This window comes from Coffea arabica, chromosome 3c (assembly GCF_036785885.1).
Source record: "Coffea arabica cultivar ET-39 chromosome 3c, Coffea Arabica ET-39 HiFi, whole genome shotgun sequence".
Taxonomy (NCBI): Eukaryota; Viridiplantae; Streptophyta; class Magnoliopsida; order Gentianales; family Rubiaceae; genus Coffea; species Coffea arabica.
This window is the reverse complement of record NC_092314.1, coordinates 4,964,255-4,982,056: the sequence shown is the minus strand read 5'-3', so window position 1 is coordinate 4,982,056 and position 17,802 is coordinate 4,964,255. Positions and strand designations below refer to the sequence as shown.

Sequence of the window (17,802 nt, the reverse complement as noted above, 5' to 3'; positions counted from 1 at the left end):
AGAGCAAAAAGCCGCCGCACGGTGGGAGATTAGAAGAGGCATTAGATAGAAAATTAGAGATAGCAAAGGATGAGCACTACTTTGGATAGCTTTTGTTGACTTTTCCCTGGGATTTTCTTTTGCTTTCTTCTTACGAATGCCAGGCACAACTTAGTAGTTCTTAGCTTTGACTTTTCGTTTGGGTACTTGGTAGTTTTTCTCCTTGGATGTCAGGAGCAATTAAGAAGACATTGAATCATCCTCTGCAACCTTGCTTTACTGTATTCCTTTGACCGAATTGAATTTGCCCATTTTTCAATTGATGGCCGCGGCTCTCTCTTCACTTTTGTATGGACTTTTCGCATCAAATATGAACTAATCCCTTCATTCTAGTCAAGGAATAACGGAGGTTTTGGTTCATCTAAAACTTGTAAAATCGATTTAATTTTATCTTTTTCTTTTATTTATTGGTATTCGCGTATCCCTTGATTGCAGTATTTATGATTAATTAATTAATTAATTATTTTGGATCCGGATAATTAGTTAGCTTGATAATCTATTGTCAGTTAGGGCATTAAATCCGCATTTATTTAATTACCTTGAATTAGTGATAACTGGCATGATTAGGTTTATGCCGGGGGATATGTGGGCTAATCTGAAATAACCTTGGCAGTGCGTTATTTGGTTAAAATAGGGCTCTTCTAATATGTAAGACAATTGAAAAATTAAATCTTAAGGGCGTACCTAAGATTATTTCTCAATTAGAACAGTGATTAACGGGCGTACCTTCATCACCGACACAGTAAGGAGGGGTTAACTGTCATCGCTTGTTTGACAGTTATATTCTATTTATTAATAAATAATTGGAATCGTCTTTGCATCGATGATCAATTAGGTGAACCATTGCTGAAGTTATTTCTTGGTTAGACCTTTATTTATTATTACTTTGATTTTAGTGAATTGTCATTTAATTTCTAGTTAGCTATTTATTTTTATTTGAATTTATTTGATTGGCACTTTCCACACAAAAACACCTCCTGATTACTGTGAATTTGAAAAGAAGCAGTTACACCCAATTCTTGTGGATTCGACCCTGCTTACCACTATCTACAAAAATTAACTTTAGTTGAATAGATTTTTTGTTTTTATTATTGCACAGGCCCGACACCTGTCAGAAACTAATTTTATTTGTTTAAACCGTTGAACTCTTCATACATTTTTTTGATAAATACAAGGATGTGATTTGTATCTATACTTTTGATTTTGTGTGATATTTTAAAATATGGATATAATATAGATTTAATTTGCACAAAGCATTTTGTAGCTGTACCTGGAATATATTCTTTTATTTGGTAAACCATTATGCTTAGTGGTACTACACTTGGTAATTTTGTACCCTCCAAATTTATATGGTTGCCAAGAGATAAGATTTCCTTTTGAGCGCAATAAATTAGTTGAACTGAGTGCAAAGATTGAATCCAAATAAAAGGAAAAAAAAGATATTACCAATTACAATTTTGGGTTTCAAAATATCATAACTGAAACAATTTGAGATTATAATGATACCGTTTTAAGAAGATAGGTTTGAACGGTCCACTTGTAAAATGTGTATGATATTAGAATTGTAATGATAAGTAATGCATAATGATGTTAAAAATTTTATATGGTTATTGCATATATCTAATTAATCATTCACAAGTATGTATGTATATATATATCAATCATACATAAGTATTTGTTTTCATTTTTTCTAATATTAGCAATAAGTTGATGGTAGAATTAGTATTGGGCATATCTAATAATACTTAACGAGTATGTACAATGTCAATATTGAACTTCCATTTTCAATTTAAATATCTTTATTTTACCTCTTATAATCATTTTTTGGTCCTAAACTAATACTTAGCGAGTACGTGCAAGTGTTAATTGTGAACTTTCATTTTCAATTTAAATACCTTTATTTTACCTCCTATATTCAACACCAATTATGAAGAAGAGGGGGGAAAGAAAATGAGTACTTAGCGACGGAATTAAGAGAGTTAATCCAACGAACAACTTCTAACCTGTCCCACCCCAAATGTTCCTAGTGACATCCTAAAAGTATCCAAATCAACCTCATAATAAGCATTAGTGCCATCATAATGATGATTTCTCAAATTTTTTTTAATGATTTTCAGCATTTTTTTCCGCCATCTGCACATAAAATTTCCATTAGCTATTGAGCCAGCCATCCCTTCACCTGATTTGACAACAAATTGCAATGGCAATTTAGCAAATACCTTATTAATTCAAGGGCTGTAATTATAACCTCCCTAGATAGATTTAAGACCAAAGGTCTCTACGTTCTTTTCTTCCTAAAGCTCTCTTCTCAGCTCCAATTTCTCCTTCCTTGATCAACCCCATCTTACTCCATCTCCCCGGTCGGAGCCACCCCGTGCGCCGCCACCATACCCCCAAATCTTCATCTTAGTTATCAGTTTCCGGTGACCCTCCATCCCAATCTTAAGTCACCTCACACACACCTTATCAGAACCCATCTTCTATTCTATGTCCAAAGTTCTGCCCTATCGACATTTCCCAATCTTTCTTCATTATCCATTTTACCTCAAAAAAATAGAAAAAGAAAAAGGAGCTTAATATGAAATTACTATTTCACCCTCATTTCCTAAATGTACCTTTTATAGCTTTTTAAACTGTCCGATTCTATTTTACACTCCTCAGTTCTTGCTCACCGGTTTCTTGAATTGTTCGTTCCATCCCATTACCACCATTTTTTGGATCTTTCGCTGACGTGGCCTTTTTATAGTCCTCCGATTAATTGTTTTGTGTTCTGATTAATCGGACGGCTGAGATGAGTTCGAGCGACCGAAAGCGTAAAGAGAGGGGGGAGCACCCTAGCCCCTTCCCATCAACGAGAAAATCGTCAGCTGAAGCGACGGCTGTTAATAATTTAAATCCAACGACGTCGTTGGGAGGTTCGGAATCATCAGCTTTGCATAACAATCGGCTTCTAGCTGGTTACATGGCTTACGAGTTTCTAACGGAAGGGACTCTGTTGGGTCAGAAGTTTGACCCGGCTAGAGCCCAGGCCGCGCCTGTTCAGTCAGCTGGCTCTCACTCGAGGAAGGTGGAGAGGAGCCGGAGAAATAAACCTGAAGCCGAGCCGCATAAGCTGCGTAGCCAGAGTTACGCTGAGGTGGCGAGCTTGTTGAAGAGTGATGGGAACCACATTCCTGGTGTAGTCAATCCTACGGAGCTGGCTCGATGGTTTCAACTCTGAATTGTTTAATAATTCCATCTCATTTAAGCTGCTGCTATCCTTTCTCAGTTTTTTTTTTTTTTTTGGGTAGTTTTTATGTATTATTATTATTTTTTGTTTCTAATTTTAAACTCAGCAGAATTAATAATGTTTTCATACTTGTATTGCAGTTTCTGTGATGTTACTCCTTTGGCATAAGTCTGTGATATTCACAACAATATACTACTAAGGATGAGGATGTATTTAAGAAGATATTCACATTTATTTACCAAAATTCACGTTGCCAATTCGAGAATATCATAAAAACTGATTATTTGAAATCAGAATTTATAATCAACCTAGAACAACAATTCATCACTGGAATGCTGATAAAAAGTAGTAGTACTCACTATATATTCTGAAATGAAGCTAGAAAATGGAGTTAAACAAGAATAAAATGGGAAATAGAGAAGAAGATGGAGAAAAATTACATCACTGAATGAAAGGCTTCCAGAATTAAGCTTTTGTTCAAGACGTATCTGGATCAAAATATGATTTAGAGGTGGAGGGATCCTTACTGAAGGAATGTTGTGGCAGATTTCGTCGAAATCCTCTCCTCGAACCCTGTTCTGAAATTCTTCGCGGATTGCCAACACTTTTTTGAGTGGTTCAATGAACCTCAATCCCTCGGGCCGGATTCATGGTTAATCTTTGACAGTAGTGAATCTGAAGACTAGAAAGGAGATTAGCCATAATGGCTCCTTTCTCTACCGTCCACTTCTCTAACAGAGGCTAATCACTGAGCCATGGCAAACCACTGCATTTCTTTTCCCACGAAAGCACCGTCCCATTAAAACCCGAGCCTTTGTGAGTTTGGAAGCTTCTCTAGTATTGTCATGGGATCTTCTTCGAGTTCGGATGCCCCTAATTTCAGGGCCAAAAGGTTTCCCAGGAAGCGGGAATCATACGTACTCAGGTAACCCGCCTAAACATCCTTCTATCGACAGAAATTGGAGATTGCTGTCGAATAATTGCCTCAAGTTAGAAGTGCTCTTCCCTGTCCTAGGCCGAAGAATTTGGGAATCTCAGCATCAAGAGCTACATGATTTAGCTTGTTGGAAGGTGATATGCCAGTTGATCATTTCTTCTACAGCTTTTACGTCTTCCATCCATGCATGCACCTCCTCAAGATTAGTTAACTCAGAAATGTCTCTAACAAATTTTCCAGGGACACTACCCTCTAATGTCTCAAGATTTGTTGAGGCATAGATTTGCCACTGGAAGGAAGATATAGATAGATCAATCGCGGCATCCTCAATGGCACATTTAGAAAAATCAAGAGTTTCCAAGTGTTCCAGGTTGTTTAGAGACAAGGGCGAGATGACCAATTTAGGATCTCTCAAACTCAGGTATATATATCTCATGTGAATAAGCTTACCTATTGGTAACTTGAAAACATCATACGGGATGCTACTATTGACTTTGATGTTTTCCAGGCCTGGAGTGATCACTTCTTGGATTGTCAAAAGATCTAAGCATCTTGAACCTTTCCAACTGGAACTCTGCCAATTGTGTCCTCAAATGACCATACCGTATATATAGCACGAACTGAAAGTGTTCGTAGATGCTCAGTTACTTCCCTTGCAGGGGGAGCATACTTTTGGGCACCCTGATCACCCAAATAAATAAAGAGTCGTCGATGAATTTTAGCTATTGATGAAGAACTGAAACCTACCAAATTAATCAGCAATTTCATTCCGATGGCGATATTCTGTGACCCGTAAGAAATTTTCTTCACTTGCCTTCGCCAGACACAAGTCTCTCATGAGGTCGTGAAGGTGACATGATCCAAACTTTCCCTTGGATTGATACTCACTGTATGTTATCTTCACGTGGATGTTATCCAAACATCCATCGGCGATTCGTCCCCATTTCGGTCTTCAGCAAAAATCATTCCTTCGGCTATCTCCAAATTATGCAGTATCGCTGCTTTTATATCTTCATCTTCAGAGAATCCACCCAAGTAACGACAACATGGCTTCAGTTTACAGGGCAAGTCATTGTAACTTGAAGCCAAAATCTTTTGCACTTCTCCTTGATGCTGGTCAGTAAGACTTGATATTTCTATGCACCACATTCCACTCATTGAGGCTGTGTTTAGTTGCGAGAATTCCTCCAAGAACGACAACAGCTAATGGAAGGCCTCTACAAAATTCAGTCATTTCTCTGCCTAACATTTCCTGTTAATGCATATCTTCCCTTCCTGTGAAGAAAAGGATGGTTAAAGTTGCTATAATTACTCATGGCTCACATTTGAGGAGGCATACCTAGAAAGATCACCAAATCCCAGATGGGGAAATATAGAAATCTTCTTCATTTTTTCCGCGAATTAAAATTTTATTTGATAGGGACATAACAGGGACTTTAGAGGCCTAAATTTTCTGCAGCACAAAGTTGAAAATTAGCAAACCAAATACACACTACCACGTACTATGAGATTGCTGTGTACGACTGATCTCGCCTATATAAGATTGCTATGTATACTTCTCTCGGGAAATAATAATGACTATCATCACTTCAAACTTTTCAAAGTCTAGTTATAATCTTTTAAAGTTAGTCCTTCACAGTCAAAATCTTTTCAAAGGAAAATTTGGCTGATTTTTTTTTTTTGTTATACCTAAGGGACTATTTTAGTTGAATTTGAATGTGAAAGGCTAATAAGGTTTTTTTTTTTTTTTGATAATGTGAGGGACCAAATTGACAAATTTTCCTTCTTTTTCTTTTTTTAATACATGAATATCACAGATTTGACCTTTTTTTTTTTCTAGCTTTCATTTCTTTCCCCAGTTTCAATTATTAAATTCACTATTTATCATAATATTCGAACCAAATCACGTTCGAATCGAATTAGGTTGACAATTTAACACTGTGTTAAAGATTGAGCTTAAAAATTAGATATCAAACTCCAACGTCCAAACATTAGAGGAATAAAACAACCAAATATCATATCCCCGTATTATATAATTAAATCTATGCAGCAATACATAATTAAGCAGAACACTGTCCCCTCAGTAGAAGGCACTGGTACTAGCCTAAAAATAAGCTGAAATAGAGATAAATGAGAACAATCAAAGCTAGAAGAGCACGCAAAAATATTACATCACAGAATGAAAGGCAATCAGCATTAAGAACGGGAGAACGAGGCTTGATGCTTCAAGAAGTGGAGGCTCATCGATCCTTATTGAAGGAATGTGGCAAATTTTGTCAAAATCCTCTCCTTTCTGACCATCCACCAATCGAACCCTGTTCAGAAATTCGTCGGGCATTCCTTGAATCACCAATTCTTTGAGTGGTTCAATAAACCTCAATCCTTGTGGAATCATTGCTAAGCGTTCGCAGTCGCAAATATAGAGACAAGAAAGATTAGCCATGCCTCCTTCCTCCACCGTCCACTTCTCTAACTGATGCAAATGATGGAGCAGAAGAAACCTGAGCTGAGGAAATCCCCTCGAATGGCAAGTCATTTCTTTTCCATTAAAGGAATGGTTGCAGAACTTGAGTGTTTTTAAGTTTGGGAGTTTCTCCAGTATCGCCATGGGATCTTCTTCAAGCCTGGATTCTCTTAACTGCAGTTCCAATAGGTTTCCGAAGAAGTTGGATTCATACTCAGGTAACTTTCTTAAAGGTCCTTCTAGCCGTAGACATTGGAGATTGCTGCGGAACAATTGCCTCAGAAGTGCTAATCCCTTTTCTAGGCCGAAAAATTCAGGAATAAATGGAGTCCAGATATTTACATGATTTAGCTTGTGTGAATGTGATACGCAGTTGATGATTTCTTCTATACCTTCCAATTCTCCCCTATATTCACGTAGCTCCTGAAGATTAATAGACTCAGAGAAATTTCTTACAACTTTTGCAAGGTTGGCGCCTTCTAAGATTTCAAGGTTACTTGAGGCATATATTTGCACAGAGATATCATGAGGAAGATATAGGTACCTCAGTCGCAGCATCCTTAATGGCACATTTCTCGTCCATACTATTTTGGCATTAGATAAATCAAGAGTTTCCAAGTGTTCCAGGCGGCTTATGGACGAGGGTGACATGACAAATTTGGAACTTCTCAAACTCAGGTATCTCAAGTGAATGAGATGACCTATCGGTAACTTGGGACTATTTTTACTGTTTTCTAGGCCTGGACTGTTGACGCCTTGAATTGTCAAAGATCTTAGCATCTTGAACATATTCATTTGGGACTCTGCCAATTGTGCTGTCATACTTCCATGTTTCGTGGCACAAAACAGAAGCGTTCGAAGATGCTTCGTTGTTTCCCCTTCCTGAGCATAATTGGAAGCATCCTGGTCACCCAAATAAATCACGTGTCTGTGAATGTTACCGGTTGATGATGAAGTGGAACCGGCCAACTCGACTTCATTCCCATGTTGATAACCAAAGACCTTCAAAAAATTTTCTTCTCTTGCCTTTGCTATGCAGAAGTCTCTCATGAGGTCATGAAGGTGACATGACCAAAACTTTCTAGGGCTTCGCAGTGTCTCCCCATCTGCTACCGTCACCTGTTGAACCTGGACCATACATCGTTTGGCCAACTCTCCCAAGTAGCTTTCAGCAATGTCCATCATTGATTCCCCCCCCCCATTTGGTCTTCTGCAGAGACCATCCCTTCAGCCATCCACAACTGATATAATCTCTCTATGGGCACTTCTTCATCTTCATAGAATGCACTTAAGTAAAGAAAACAAGGCTTTAATTTGTATGGCAAGTTATCGTAACTTAGACCCAAAATCTTGTGCACTTTTCCTTGATGTTCGATGCTTTCTCCTTTTGCTAGGAAGGACTTGATATTTCTGTAAACTACATTCCACTCATTGAAGCTGTGTTTTGTTGCAAGAATTCCTCCTAGAACGACCACAGCTAAAGGAAGACCTCCGCAAAATTTAACCATTTGTTGGCCTAACACTTCAAAGTCGTGAACATCTCCATCTCCTGTAAAGCATTGGTTGTAGTGTAAATTAGTCATGGATTACATTTTCGAAGGCATGCCTCGGAACGTTCAACCAGATTTCATCTAGCCAATTAAATAGAGCAATCAATTCTATTTTTCTAAAAGATTATGGAAACCTGTCTATGTTTTTGTCCTTATGACTATGTACTAGATTTTATCACTCTTCATATTTTTCAGCTCAAGAAGTGGCAGGGAAAATATAATTTCTCTAATAAGTGGATGTATTTAAAAAGGGCTTTGTGGTTTAAGGACAACTTAATTGATATTTTCTATAGCATTTTTTTTTTCATTTTTGCCTAAACCGAACTTCTATTTGATGGGGACATAACAAAACTGTACACTTCAGAGAACCTAAGGTCTCTTTAATACAGAGATGAAAACCAGCAAGGTCAAAAACTGGTAATAATCTAGAGGGAAAAGCAAACTCAAGGAATTGCTTGTCATCTGAATTTTAAAACAAAGTTAAGATTCAATGTACTTCCAATATGTAAATCTATGTACGCAATCAATATTCGATCTTAAAGGTCAGCAACATGAATTAGATGAATGTTGTAGATATTCATTTCAGACAATTGGTCCATGATTGTTGAATAACATGAACCATATTGAATACTTATGTTGTTCACACAAAGTTTGACCAATTATACATTGTTCAATAATATGAACCGTATGGCTACTATTTCCAAATTATGATAATTTTCACTGAATCCCTTTATCTGGACATGGTGGTGTAGACAGGTTAGGAAATTTATGCTCCTAATAGCGTGATGCAGGATTGTAAACAAACTTTACAGTTTATAGTTGGAGTAACAGGATATAACAAACCTTGGATAGGTCTGTCTCTCAATGCCTTTCTTTGGAGCAGCTCCCAGCTTTCAGCATCGGTTAACAGTCTCGATTCGTGGTGGAAACCATTTGGACCAATGCGCATTGCTACATCTTTGTTACGACTTGTGAGCAATATCTTGCCCTTATTTCTGATTGGAAATGCAACTTTGATGCATTCCCATGCATCAGTCGACCAGATGTCATCAAGAACTACGAGGCATTTTCCGTTCTGCTGGAATCGAAGAAGTTCCCCAACCATCTCATCATCTCTCCACTTCTCAATCTCCCTTCTTCTTTCTGGGAAGAAGCTAACCAAGATTCCTTGCAAGATCTCTCTTGTTTGCCATTGTTGGGATATACAAACCCACGCAAAACTATCAAAATGATGCTTTGCATTAGGATGGTTGTATAGCTTTCGTGCAAGAGTTGTCTTTCCTGAACCTCCCATGCCACAAATGGAAACAACTCCACAGGAGCCAGAGAACTCAGCTTCATTCACCAGGACCTGCATTAGCTTCTCGATGTCGTGTTCCAATCCAACAAAATCTTCATCATCAGCAACATAGGAATATGTCATCCTCAATTGTTGCTGCCGAGAGCTTGATTCTTCTCTTTCTGTTGCAGCCCTTATTCCATATTCTTGAAAAGATCTTCTCAGATTAGAGACTCTGGCATTGAGATTTTGAATCTCTAATCCAACTTTATGACGAATATAACATTCATTCACGATACAAGTGTATCTTCGAATGACATTCCTAGTACCTCTTGCCATCTGTCTTGATGCAAGCCTGAAAGCGTGAGTTTCAACCATGTTTTCAGCTTCATAAGCTAGATCTTTGCTCTGTGAAACCCACTCTTTAACAACTTCAGCCTCATGTCGCTTTTCGTCAGCATCTTTTAATAGTGCCCGCATCATCTTTAGCTCTGAATGAAGCTGCTTAGCCTCTTCAGTCACCCCACTTAAGAACTTTCCCTCTTCAATCAACAAATGCCCGATCGTTTCCAAAAGAAATGATACAATGGGCTCGGCCATCTGTGATTGTCGAAATTAAGGATCAAAGAGGTTTAGGCATGATCAGCAAAAATACGTCTCTACAGCTTTATAGGCTATAGACATTCGGTACATAGATTATAAAATTAATTAAGTTAATCGTGATTCTAAACCTTTGCTTTGAGTTTAAGCAATCCCAATTCCTATCAACTTTATTCCTTTCGTATTTCTTCAACTTATGCATTAAGTCCCGAATCTAATATTTCTTGTTCATTATCAGTTGTGCATAACCAAACCTCCTCCAAGAGCATATTTAAATTGCTCTGCTCTCTACTCTTGGATAGGCATTATTTGCAAAAATAAATTATTTGCTTGCATCAGAAACACGCTTTTCAATCAATTTTTTTTTATGTTACAACTATCTTTTTATCTCGCATACATTAAATCATAAAAGTATTATAATAATTACCCTAAACAATATTTCAAATAATCTTCCATCCAAACACAAATTTATTTTGAAGGTTGCTACTAGGACTACCACTTTCCAATCTCTAGGGTTCTGGTACTTCTAGAGGGGAAAAAACAGTTTAAACCACAGAAAAAAAAGAATGAAAACAGAAAATGGAAGAATATTATGGGAAAGTGATTGTATATAGATTACAAATAGGGGTCGACTCAAGCTTGATCAATATCGAGCTCGAGTCGAGCTTGAGCTGGTCGAGCCAGAGTCGAGTTCGAGATCAAAACATTAAGCTCGTTAGTAAAATTACATAAATATCCTTAATATTTTATTATTTATTAAGAAAAAATATTTTTATTTTTATTTTTTTCGAGCTCGAGCTCGAGTTTGAAAATTACCAGCTCGTCGAGCTCGAGCTCGATGAAATTAAGTCAAGACTCAACTCGATAAGACCAAAACTCGACTCGTTTGCAGCCCTAATTACAAATTAGAGAGTACATTTTATAATTGTGTTAACTTGCTGAATAGGTGTTGCCGTACGTTAAGAGGCAAGGTTCCATCCCCAAAATTTTAGTGGAAATTGGATCTTCAAGTTTATTTATAATGATTACTCCTGCACGGTTAAAAATGTATCATGTTTATCTCTTTGCCCACCCTTCTCTCTACGATTACAAGTATTACTCTTGAGACAAAGTTTTGCCAGTCTTTCACTAACTGCTCCTGTTTGACGGATAAAGCTAGGGAGCTACAAACTACAAAGAATGCGATATTAGTACACATTATATTTCCCTCTATGATTAGCAACTGGACCAAACGGTTTCTGTTACCTCCTTTCTTTAACATTTTAAAATAAAGAATCAAGAATCCAAGATCATCACCGGCATTCAATATTCTCTTTCAAACTCTTCCTCAAGCTCCCACCCACTTCATTTCAAGAAAAAAATTCTAGAAACCAGTAAACAGAGCAAACCCTGCAGCAAAGCAGCTACAAGATTCTTCGTTATTCTCATAAATCAAGAAATTAAGGCCAAGAAGATGGATGCAGGATGTAGCATCAAAAGAGTGTAGTAGTTACAACTTAAAGGCTCTTCATTGTCGTTAGTTCCACAGCAGCAGGAATCTGCCGATGAGGGCATTTTCCATCATTCTTGGAAAAGGGAAATATTACTATCAGGTGCACAAATTATTTTGCTAAAAGCTATATATCACATACCCACTAAATATTGAACTGACAATATAACTCTAGTTTAAAAAGCACCACTGTTCTTTATCTCAAGGAAAATCAAGGAGAAATGTAGAAGAAGACATAATTGAGAGCACAATAGTCATTATCAGCATATGAAATATAATACATGGATGCATTTGGTGAAACCATGTTGTCTAGCAGAATCTTGCTCAATGATCTCTGCGAAAGAACTAAACTATACAGTAGAATTGAATTTCGTGTCTACTTGGAGAAGACAAACCAGTCACTTCAAATGGAAATAATTCTCTCTCTACAGTAGAACCATATTCATAAAGACTTGCAACTAAATAGAGCCAGCTGGGGGAGGGACTGTGAGTGAGAGGTCTCGGGGTAGAGACTTCCCACTTACACTAGAAAAAAAAAAGGTAAAAAAGGAGCCAGTCCTAGGGTATAACTATCTGTACCATTATCCTGCACTAAATAGAGAGTTTTTTGGTCTTTTTATGGGAAGTTTTAGCCAGGGCAACACAAATCTCTCTCTTACGTTTGTTATTGTTGTTTTGGTAGTTGCTAGTATTGTTCATATTGTTGGTTGTTCCTCCCACACATGCTGGACTTTTTCCTACCTGCAAAGTATCTTTCACAAATAACTTCAGCTTCCACAATGTTGATTCACTCTGCAAAAGAAGCCAAAACCCAAGTTACCTTAGAAGAACTACTGCCAGGGATACAAAAAGATGAAAGCAGACAAAAATAGTTAAGCAGAACTTAATACCTGAGCATCCATGTCAAGAAACACTTCGTCAGCTGCTGCTTGAAAATTCGGATCATTTTGAGCAACTATCAACAAGGCTTTGTTGAGATCTTCAGCAGATAATTGGGTGAGTGCAGCCCCCAGTCTTCTCTTCTCTTCAGTTGTCATCTTTCTGGAAATGCCATCCAAAGTTTAGTAACAAAATATCCCAAAGTTATTGAATTTCAAAATAGTAATATATGCACAGTACCTAGAGCTGTTAAGTCAATCGAGTAGCTCGAAAGCTCGTTAGAGCTCGACTCGTTAAGGCTCGAGCTCAGCTCGTTAATTTTGGTTAACGAGTCGAGCTCGAGCTCGAAACATGCTCGTTTAGTTAACGAGCCGAGCCGAGTAAGCTCGGCTCGTTAGATACTCGAGTAGCTCGTTAGAGCTCCTTAATGAAGGGCATATTTGTCATTTTAGAAATCAAAATTATAAAAATTAAAAATTATAGGTTTTTATTAAGGTTAATTTGCACGAGCTCGAGCTCGAGCTCGTTTGTGATAAACGAGTCGAGCTCGAGCCACATGTACATTTAACGAGCCGAGTTCGAACACATTTTAAAGCTCGTTTTCCTAACTCGAGCTCGAGCTCGGCTCGAATTAAACTCGAGTCGAGCTCGGCAGCCAAATACTCGGCTCGACTCGGCTCGATTAACAGCTCTAAGTCAGTACCCTGCAAATCTATAACAAATTGCTGGGTCAAACATTCATGAACTCCTTTATTAAAAAATCATGCCATGTATCACAAGCAGACCAAAACAGAAGCCACGAAAAGCAGGTTTTTATTATTATTATTATTATAAAAAGAAGAAAGAAAGTTAAAAGCTTTGTTGAAAGAGCTGCGTTATAAATAACAAACCTGCAATTCTGAAGTACAAGTTCCCTGAGTTCTTCAAGATGCGCATCCACATCGTCAAGCTGGACATCAAAATACAACTGTCAAAAATTTCCAGTACTTTTCCAAATTAATTAGAATGCAAAATAGAAAATTGAGATCAAACTGAGGCAGTAGTCTTTCTTAGAACGCTTCCCAATAGAATGCTACTTACCTCAATACTCAAATCCTTAGCCATTTTGGCATGTGCAGCCTCCTGAGCAAGCTGTATATCCAATTGAGCCTCTGCTTCCTCCTCTTTCCGCCTCTTCTCCTACAAGGTTGCAATTTTGAAAATTAACCTGAGGCCTCAAAATTGAGATATGATTGTTTGCTGTGGAAACTTGATTATGTGATATTCAATAACCCCAAAAAGTTAACCACAAGTATTTGACTTTTGTAGCACTAAACACTTTTCTGATTAATAGAGTAAGGCAATTAAATTTTCGATTTGTTTCATACCTCTTCATGAACTTTAGGCAACAATTGCAGCCATTTCTCCTCAAATTTTCCCAACAAAGTTTTGGCCATTACATGCTCATCAACCCTTTCTTCATTATATTTCATTGCATTCTTAAATATTAATCGAACATCAGCACATATCTCCCGCACATTTTTATATCCATTACCATCCTTGGCCTCCATTTTACTTTTAACTGTGCTGAAGTCCATGGGCTTCTCAATTACCTGGAATGTTGGAAAGACAAAAAAATGAAGCAAAATAACTGAATTACAACATAAACACAAAGGACTAAAGAAACCATTGCATTTGTAACAAGTTAATCCAAAGGGAAACAGATGACCAAACTTCAAAAGAAAACACCTTTTCTACTATTTCTCCCAGAAATAAAAACGGTAAACAAGTTTCAAATCAAGGGTCTCTTCTGCATGGGAGTGAGCCTGACTGTACGCATATTTGCACACATGCATTTGTACACAATGCTGAGAGAGAGATTGAGTTGGCTAGGCTGCATTTATAGCATCATGGTAAAATGTAGAAAGATCAAAACCATTACATCAAAATAGTCATGCAATCCAAGACCTTCAACATCCACTGGCTGCATGAAAGGTCCTGCCCACTTGTGCTGGGTGATCTGACAAGCCAACAAATCAACTTAGTGATACTTTACTGTAACCTGCAAAATTCAACAATATGATATGCAGCATGTAAGAACAAATACAATGGTGCTCGTGTGCTCATGTCATGTTTTTTAGCTAACTTCTTAATAATCTTAACAACTAAAAATGACAAAAGAAACAATAGTTTCTTTCAAATTAAGATTGAAGCATATATATTAATCTTATTAAAATTTAGGTCCTATAGATACCAATATTAGAAAAAAAAAATAAGATTTCTTTTCTTTATTTAAGTAAGGCCAATTCAAACAGAAAACTCTACAAATTTGAAACCATAATGCATTCCATGTTCAGTAACACCTTATCTTCTCCAACATTTGAAGGCGCAATATCCGACTAACGAGAAATAATTATTTGCAGCTTTTGCAAACATCTTTGTGAATAGTTAAGAGAATATTTTTCAGCTCAGCAATAATATCATTCATAAATTAGAAAAGAAGATGAAAAATCACAACTGGACACCATAGTATATTCCTACAACCTTGAAATGCCTGTTAGAAAATCTCTCCACCAATTCATTCTAAATTATTTGCTGCAGTATCACTTCAGTTGTGTGTTACCAAGACCGAGTAAAAATCTTTGTCAAGAAAAAATAATATGAAAAACTTTCAAAAAGCAAAAGGAAGTACATCATACTTTTCATGAAAATTTCAATAAAAGAGAGAAGAAGGGGGGGGGGGCAACAACAATAAGCACAGAATGAAGCCGGATCCAATATATTGTCCAACAACAGGAACACATGCAAATAAACCTTTTATCACCTGACGTAATATTGTGTGGAATTGGCGCATAAGTTCCTGCATTCTTTTGGCAGCAGCTGCTTCCCTACGTGCTGCATCTTGCTGTCGTTTCTTAAAGCTAGCAACTTGCTTCTCCTTGTCTTTATCCTTCAGAGCTGACAAACTTTTTGGGGTACTCGCACTTCGTTGCTTTCTACTTGCAATTGTATAGAACTGCTCAACTTCATTCAATCTTTGCTCAAGCTGCAAAATTAAATCAAAAAACTCAAAAACTTCAAGCTGAAATCATATTCATTACATGCCAAAGGAACGTTATCATCCATCAACAACACCAACAGTCATAAGCGCTTATTACAATTCTCCTAAATTATCACTTGGAAGGATGACTGATACAACAAAAGAACAGATGAATCACAAACACAATATTTGGCATCACATTCCTGTCTTTTTCTAGAACTTCAATAGAATGACTCTGCTCTGAAATAAGCTACAGAAGATTCCTGCGTATACATCAAGACAAGCTTTGTATACACAAATGAAGTTTAAAATTGTTCATAAAAAAGACAAAAAATAAGTAGATAGTTAAAATCATCAGTCTCGTTTTACAAATGCAAGCAAGCCAACATCACAAACAGGATAGAAGTTTCTTAAATCAAACAACATTAATATCCCAATTACCGCCTTACTTTACCTGATCAACCTTCACAAAGATTTCATCAACTTGATTTTTTAGGTTCTCCACTTCAGAAGCATCGTCTTTGTATTCTATAGGCTCTGGAATTTGGACATCAGGGGCCAAGCTACGTGGTATTTCCATCAGTTGTCCCCACCTTTAATCATCCCAAAAAAATAGAAAAAAAAATTACTTTAACTACATGAACCATAAATATTGCAACCCCTAAAAAAATAATATTCATAATGCCACCAAAATGTTTACTTTGCACCAGGGTTGTAATTATCCGCAACCAAAGATAAGGTGAATTATTCCCAAAATAAAAATTGAGGCTTTTACGCCGTGGTTTTTCTTTCTTAAATTAGTCTACAAAAAATTTACAAAGAGAATAGCAAGTTTGGATTTTTAAACATGGAATGATCAAAGCAGGGATTTTGAGAATAACCGAGAAGGAGTTAGTTCAAGAGAGAATTTAAAAGAAAAAGGAAAGGCAGAAAGAAAGGGTAACAGATAAGTTCAACAATTTTTTCATCTTCGTAATGGATACGAGCACTGAATTTTACAGATTTTATGGACTAACGAGAATCAGATGAGTGCATTCTGCTAAAGGAAGAAAATTAGGAGATTGGGTTCTTGATTTTGGTTACCTTAGTTGGAGAGTTGAAGAAGAAGCCGCCGGCCGGAGGCAATTCTCAGAAACTGAAGCCCACGATTGACAAGGGGTTTTGGCACGAGGTTTCTTAGTTTCCACAACCCGGTGGAAAACGACGACGTATACTCGTTTTATGGAGAATTGTCCAAGCCAAATAGTGCAAAACTTTCCACTAATTGTTTACTACTAATACCTTGTTGGCAATTTAACGACGCCATAATTATTTTAAGGCTGCTATCGACTCGAATCAAAGTTGAATTAAATAGCGCACTAGATGAGCTCTACTTAAGTAGAAATCGTTGAATCGAGTTCGAATTCATCAAATTTTAAAGTTGAATTTGAGCTTATCTTACCTTATTAGAGTTCGAGCTCGAAATCAACCAAATCAAGCTCAATCCAATATAATTGAGATCACCTCCTTTTTTTTAGTAAGTTTCATAATTTATAATAAATAATAATATTATAAATACATTATTCGATAAGATTCAATAAATACACGAGTTTTTTTTTTCACTTGAACTTTTCTCAATTAGCTTATCAAGCAAGTCGAGCTCTGTCAATAGCGGGTTTGAGTTAAACTTTTGACTGAACTACTCACGAGTTCAAGTCGAGTAGCTTGGTCAATAACAACAATTAACACAAAATAAACTCTTGTTACATTAAATTAGAAGCGCACCTCAGTTAATAAGATAGCTTTAAAAAACATATAAATAAAAATAACATAATTAAGGGATATATATATATATATAGAAGATAAAATAACTGGGGGATATCTTTCAAAAAATATATACAAATAAAAAATAATATAATTAATATTTCCTCTTGTGTTAAGTTTTTAAACTAGCAATTTGCTGCATGTATTTGTCTCGAGATAATCTGCAGTTCTAGTGAAATGAGCGTTCATCAAAATAAAGCAAAATCACAAAAAAAAAAAAAAAAAAAAAAAGAAAAGCATGTTCTTGAATTTCACTAGAAACCTTGGGATCAAAATTCGCATGGGATGACAGCAAGTTAACGGGGCACAAGATTTCTCTCTTTTTCCTTTTCATTTAGTAAGAAAAGTAACAAAAAGCTAACAACCAATTGGAAGGCCAAAGGTGATAGAAATGAAGTTCCTTACCCTATATAGAAGGAAAGAAACCATACCAAAGGCAGATAGCTGGGGTGGAAATGGCACCAATTTGAGGACATTGAAGATGCCAAGATCACTTAAAACCAAGGAATATAAT

At 36.7% G+C, this 17,802-nt stretch overlaps 4 protein-coding genes across 5 annotated transcripts; 1 reads left to right on the top strand and 3 right to left on the bottom strand.

Moving 5' to 3' along the window:
• Positions 1–2,830: 2,830 nt before the first annotated feature.
• On the top strand, positions 2,831–3,259 carry LOC113735400 (uncharacterized). Its single transcript, XM_027262412.1, has one exon. The coding sequence runs from the start codon at positions 2,831–2,833 to the stop codon at positions 3,257–3,259; it is 429 nt and encodes a 142-aa protein (XP_027118213.1).
• A 2,946-nt stretch (positions 3,260–6,205) lies between these two features.
• Positions 6,206–7,348, bottom strand: LOC113734312 (disease resistance protein RPP8). The gene is made up of 2 exons (XM_027260803.2): positions 7,214–7,348; positions 6,206–7,092 (listed from the first exon to the last, which is right to left on the bottom strand). The coding sequence occupies exons 1-2, from the start codon at positions 7,250–7,252 to the stop codon at positions 6,373–6,375; spliced, it is 759 nt and encodes a 252-aa protein (XP_027116604.2). The 5' UTR covers positions 7,253–7,348; the 3' UTR covers positions 6,206–6,372.
• Positions 6,206–11,689, bottom strand: LOC140004473 (putative disease resistance protein At1g50180). The gene is made up of 3 exons (XM_072082001.1): positions 11,395–11,689; positions 9,063–10,098; positions 6,206–8,218 (listed from the first exon to the last, which is right to left on the bottom strand). The coding sequence occupies exons 1-3, from the start codon at positions 11,398–11,400 to the stop codon at positions 7,851–7,853; spliced, it is 1,410 nt and encodes a 469-aa protein (XP_071938102.1). The 5' UTR covers positions 11,401–11,689; the 3' UTR covers positions 6,206–7,850.
• Positions 11,690–11,826: 137 nt separating this feature from the next.
• Positions 11,827–16,863, bottom strand: LOC113734313 (transcription factor GTE6). Of its 2 annotated transcripts, none has more exons than XM_027260804.2 (9): positions 16,569–16,863; positions 15,940–16,078; positions 15,270–15,491; positions 14,388–14,465; positions 13,834–14,058; positions 13,547–13,645; positions 13,357–13,433; positions 12,478–12,628; positions 11,827–12,379 (listed from the first exon to the last, which is right to left on the bottom strand). In XM_027260804.2, exons 2-9 carry the CDS (start codon positions 16,063–16,065, stop codon positions 12,179–12,181), a joined length of 1,179 nt encoding a protein of 392 aa, XP_027116605.1. In that variant the 5' UTR covers positions 16,066–16,078; positions 16,569–16,863; the 3' UTR covers positions 11,827–12,178. The 2 variants fall into 2 exon arrangements, with proteins under 2 accessions (XP_027116605.1, XP_027116606.1); XM_027260805.2 differs by having other exon boundaries at positions 13,357–13,415; positions 16,569–16,844.
• Positions 16,864–17,802: the final 939 nt, after the last annotated feature.

Coding starts and splice junctions, on each gene's coding strand:
- LOC113735400 (XM_027262412.1), top strand. CDS start 2,831: ATGAGTTCGAGCGACCGAAAGCGTAAAGAGAGGGGGGAGCACCCTAGC.
- LOC113734313 (XM_027260804.2), bottom strand. CDS start 16,065: ATGGAAATACCACGTAGCTTGGCCCCTGATGTCCAAATTCCAGAGCCT. Junction 14,466..15,269: donor TCCACACAATATTACGTCAG/GTGATAAAAGGT, acceptor TTGGCTTGTCAG/ATCACCCAGCACAAGTGGGC. Junction 14,059..14,387: donor GATTGCATGACTATTTTGAT/GTAATGGTTTTG, acceptor CCAACATTCCAG/GTAATTGAGAAGCCCATGGA.
- LOC113734312 (XM_027260803.2), bottom strand. CDS start 7,252: ATGGACGAGAAATGTGCCATTAAGGATGCTGCGACTGAG. Junction 7,093..7,213: donor TTAAGGATGCTGCGACTGAG/GTACCTATATCT, acceptor ATTAATCTTCAG/GAGCTACGTGAATATAGGGG.
- LOC140004473 (XM_072082001.1), bottom strand. Junction 8,219..9,062: donor GAGAGACAGACCTATCCAAG/GTTTGTTATATC, acceptor AATGCTTTACAG/GAGATGGAGATGTTCACGAC.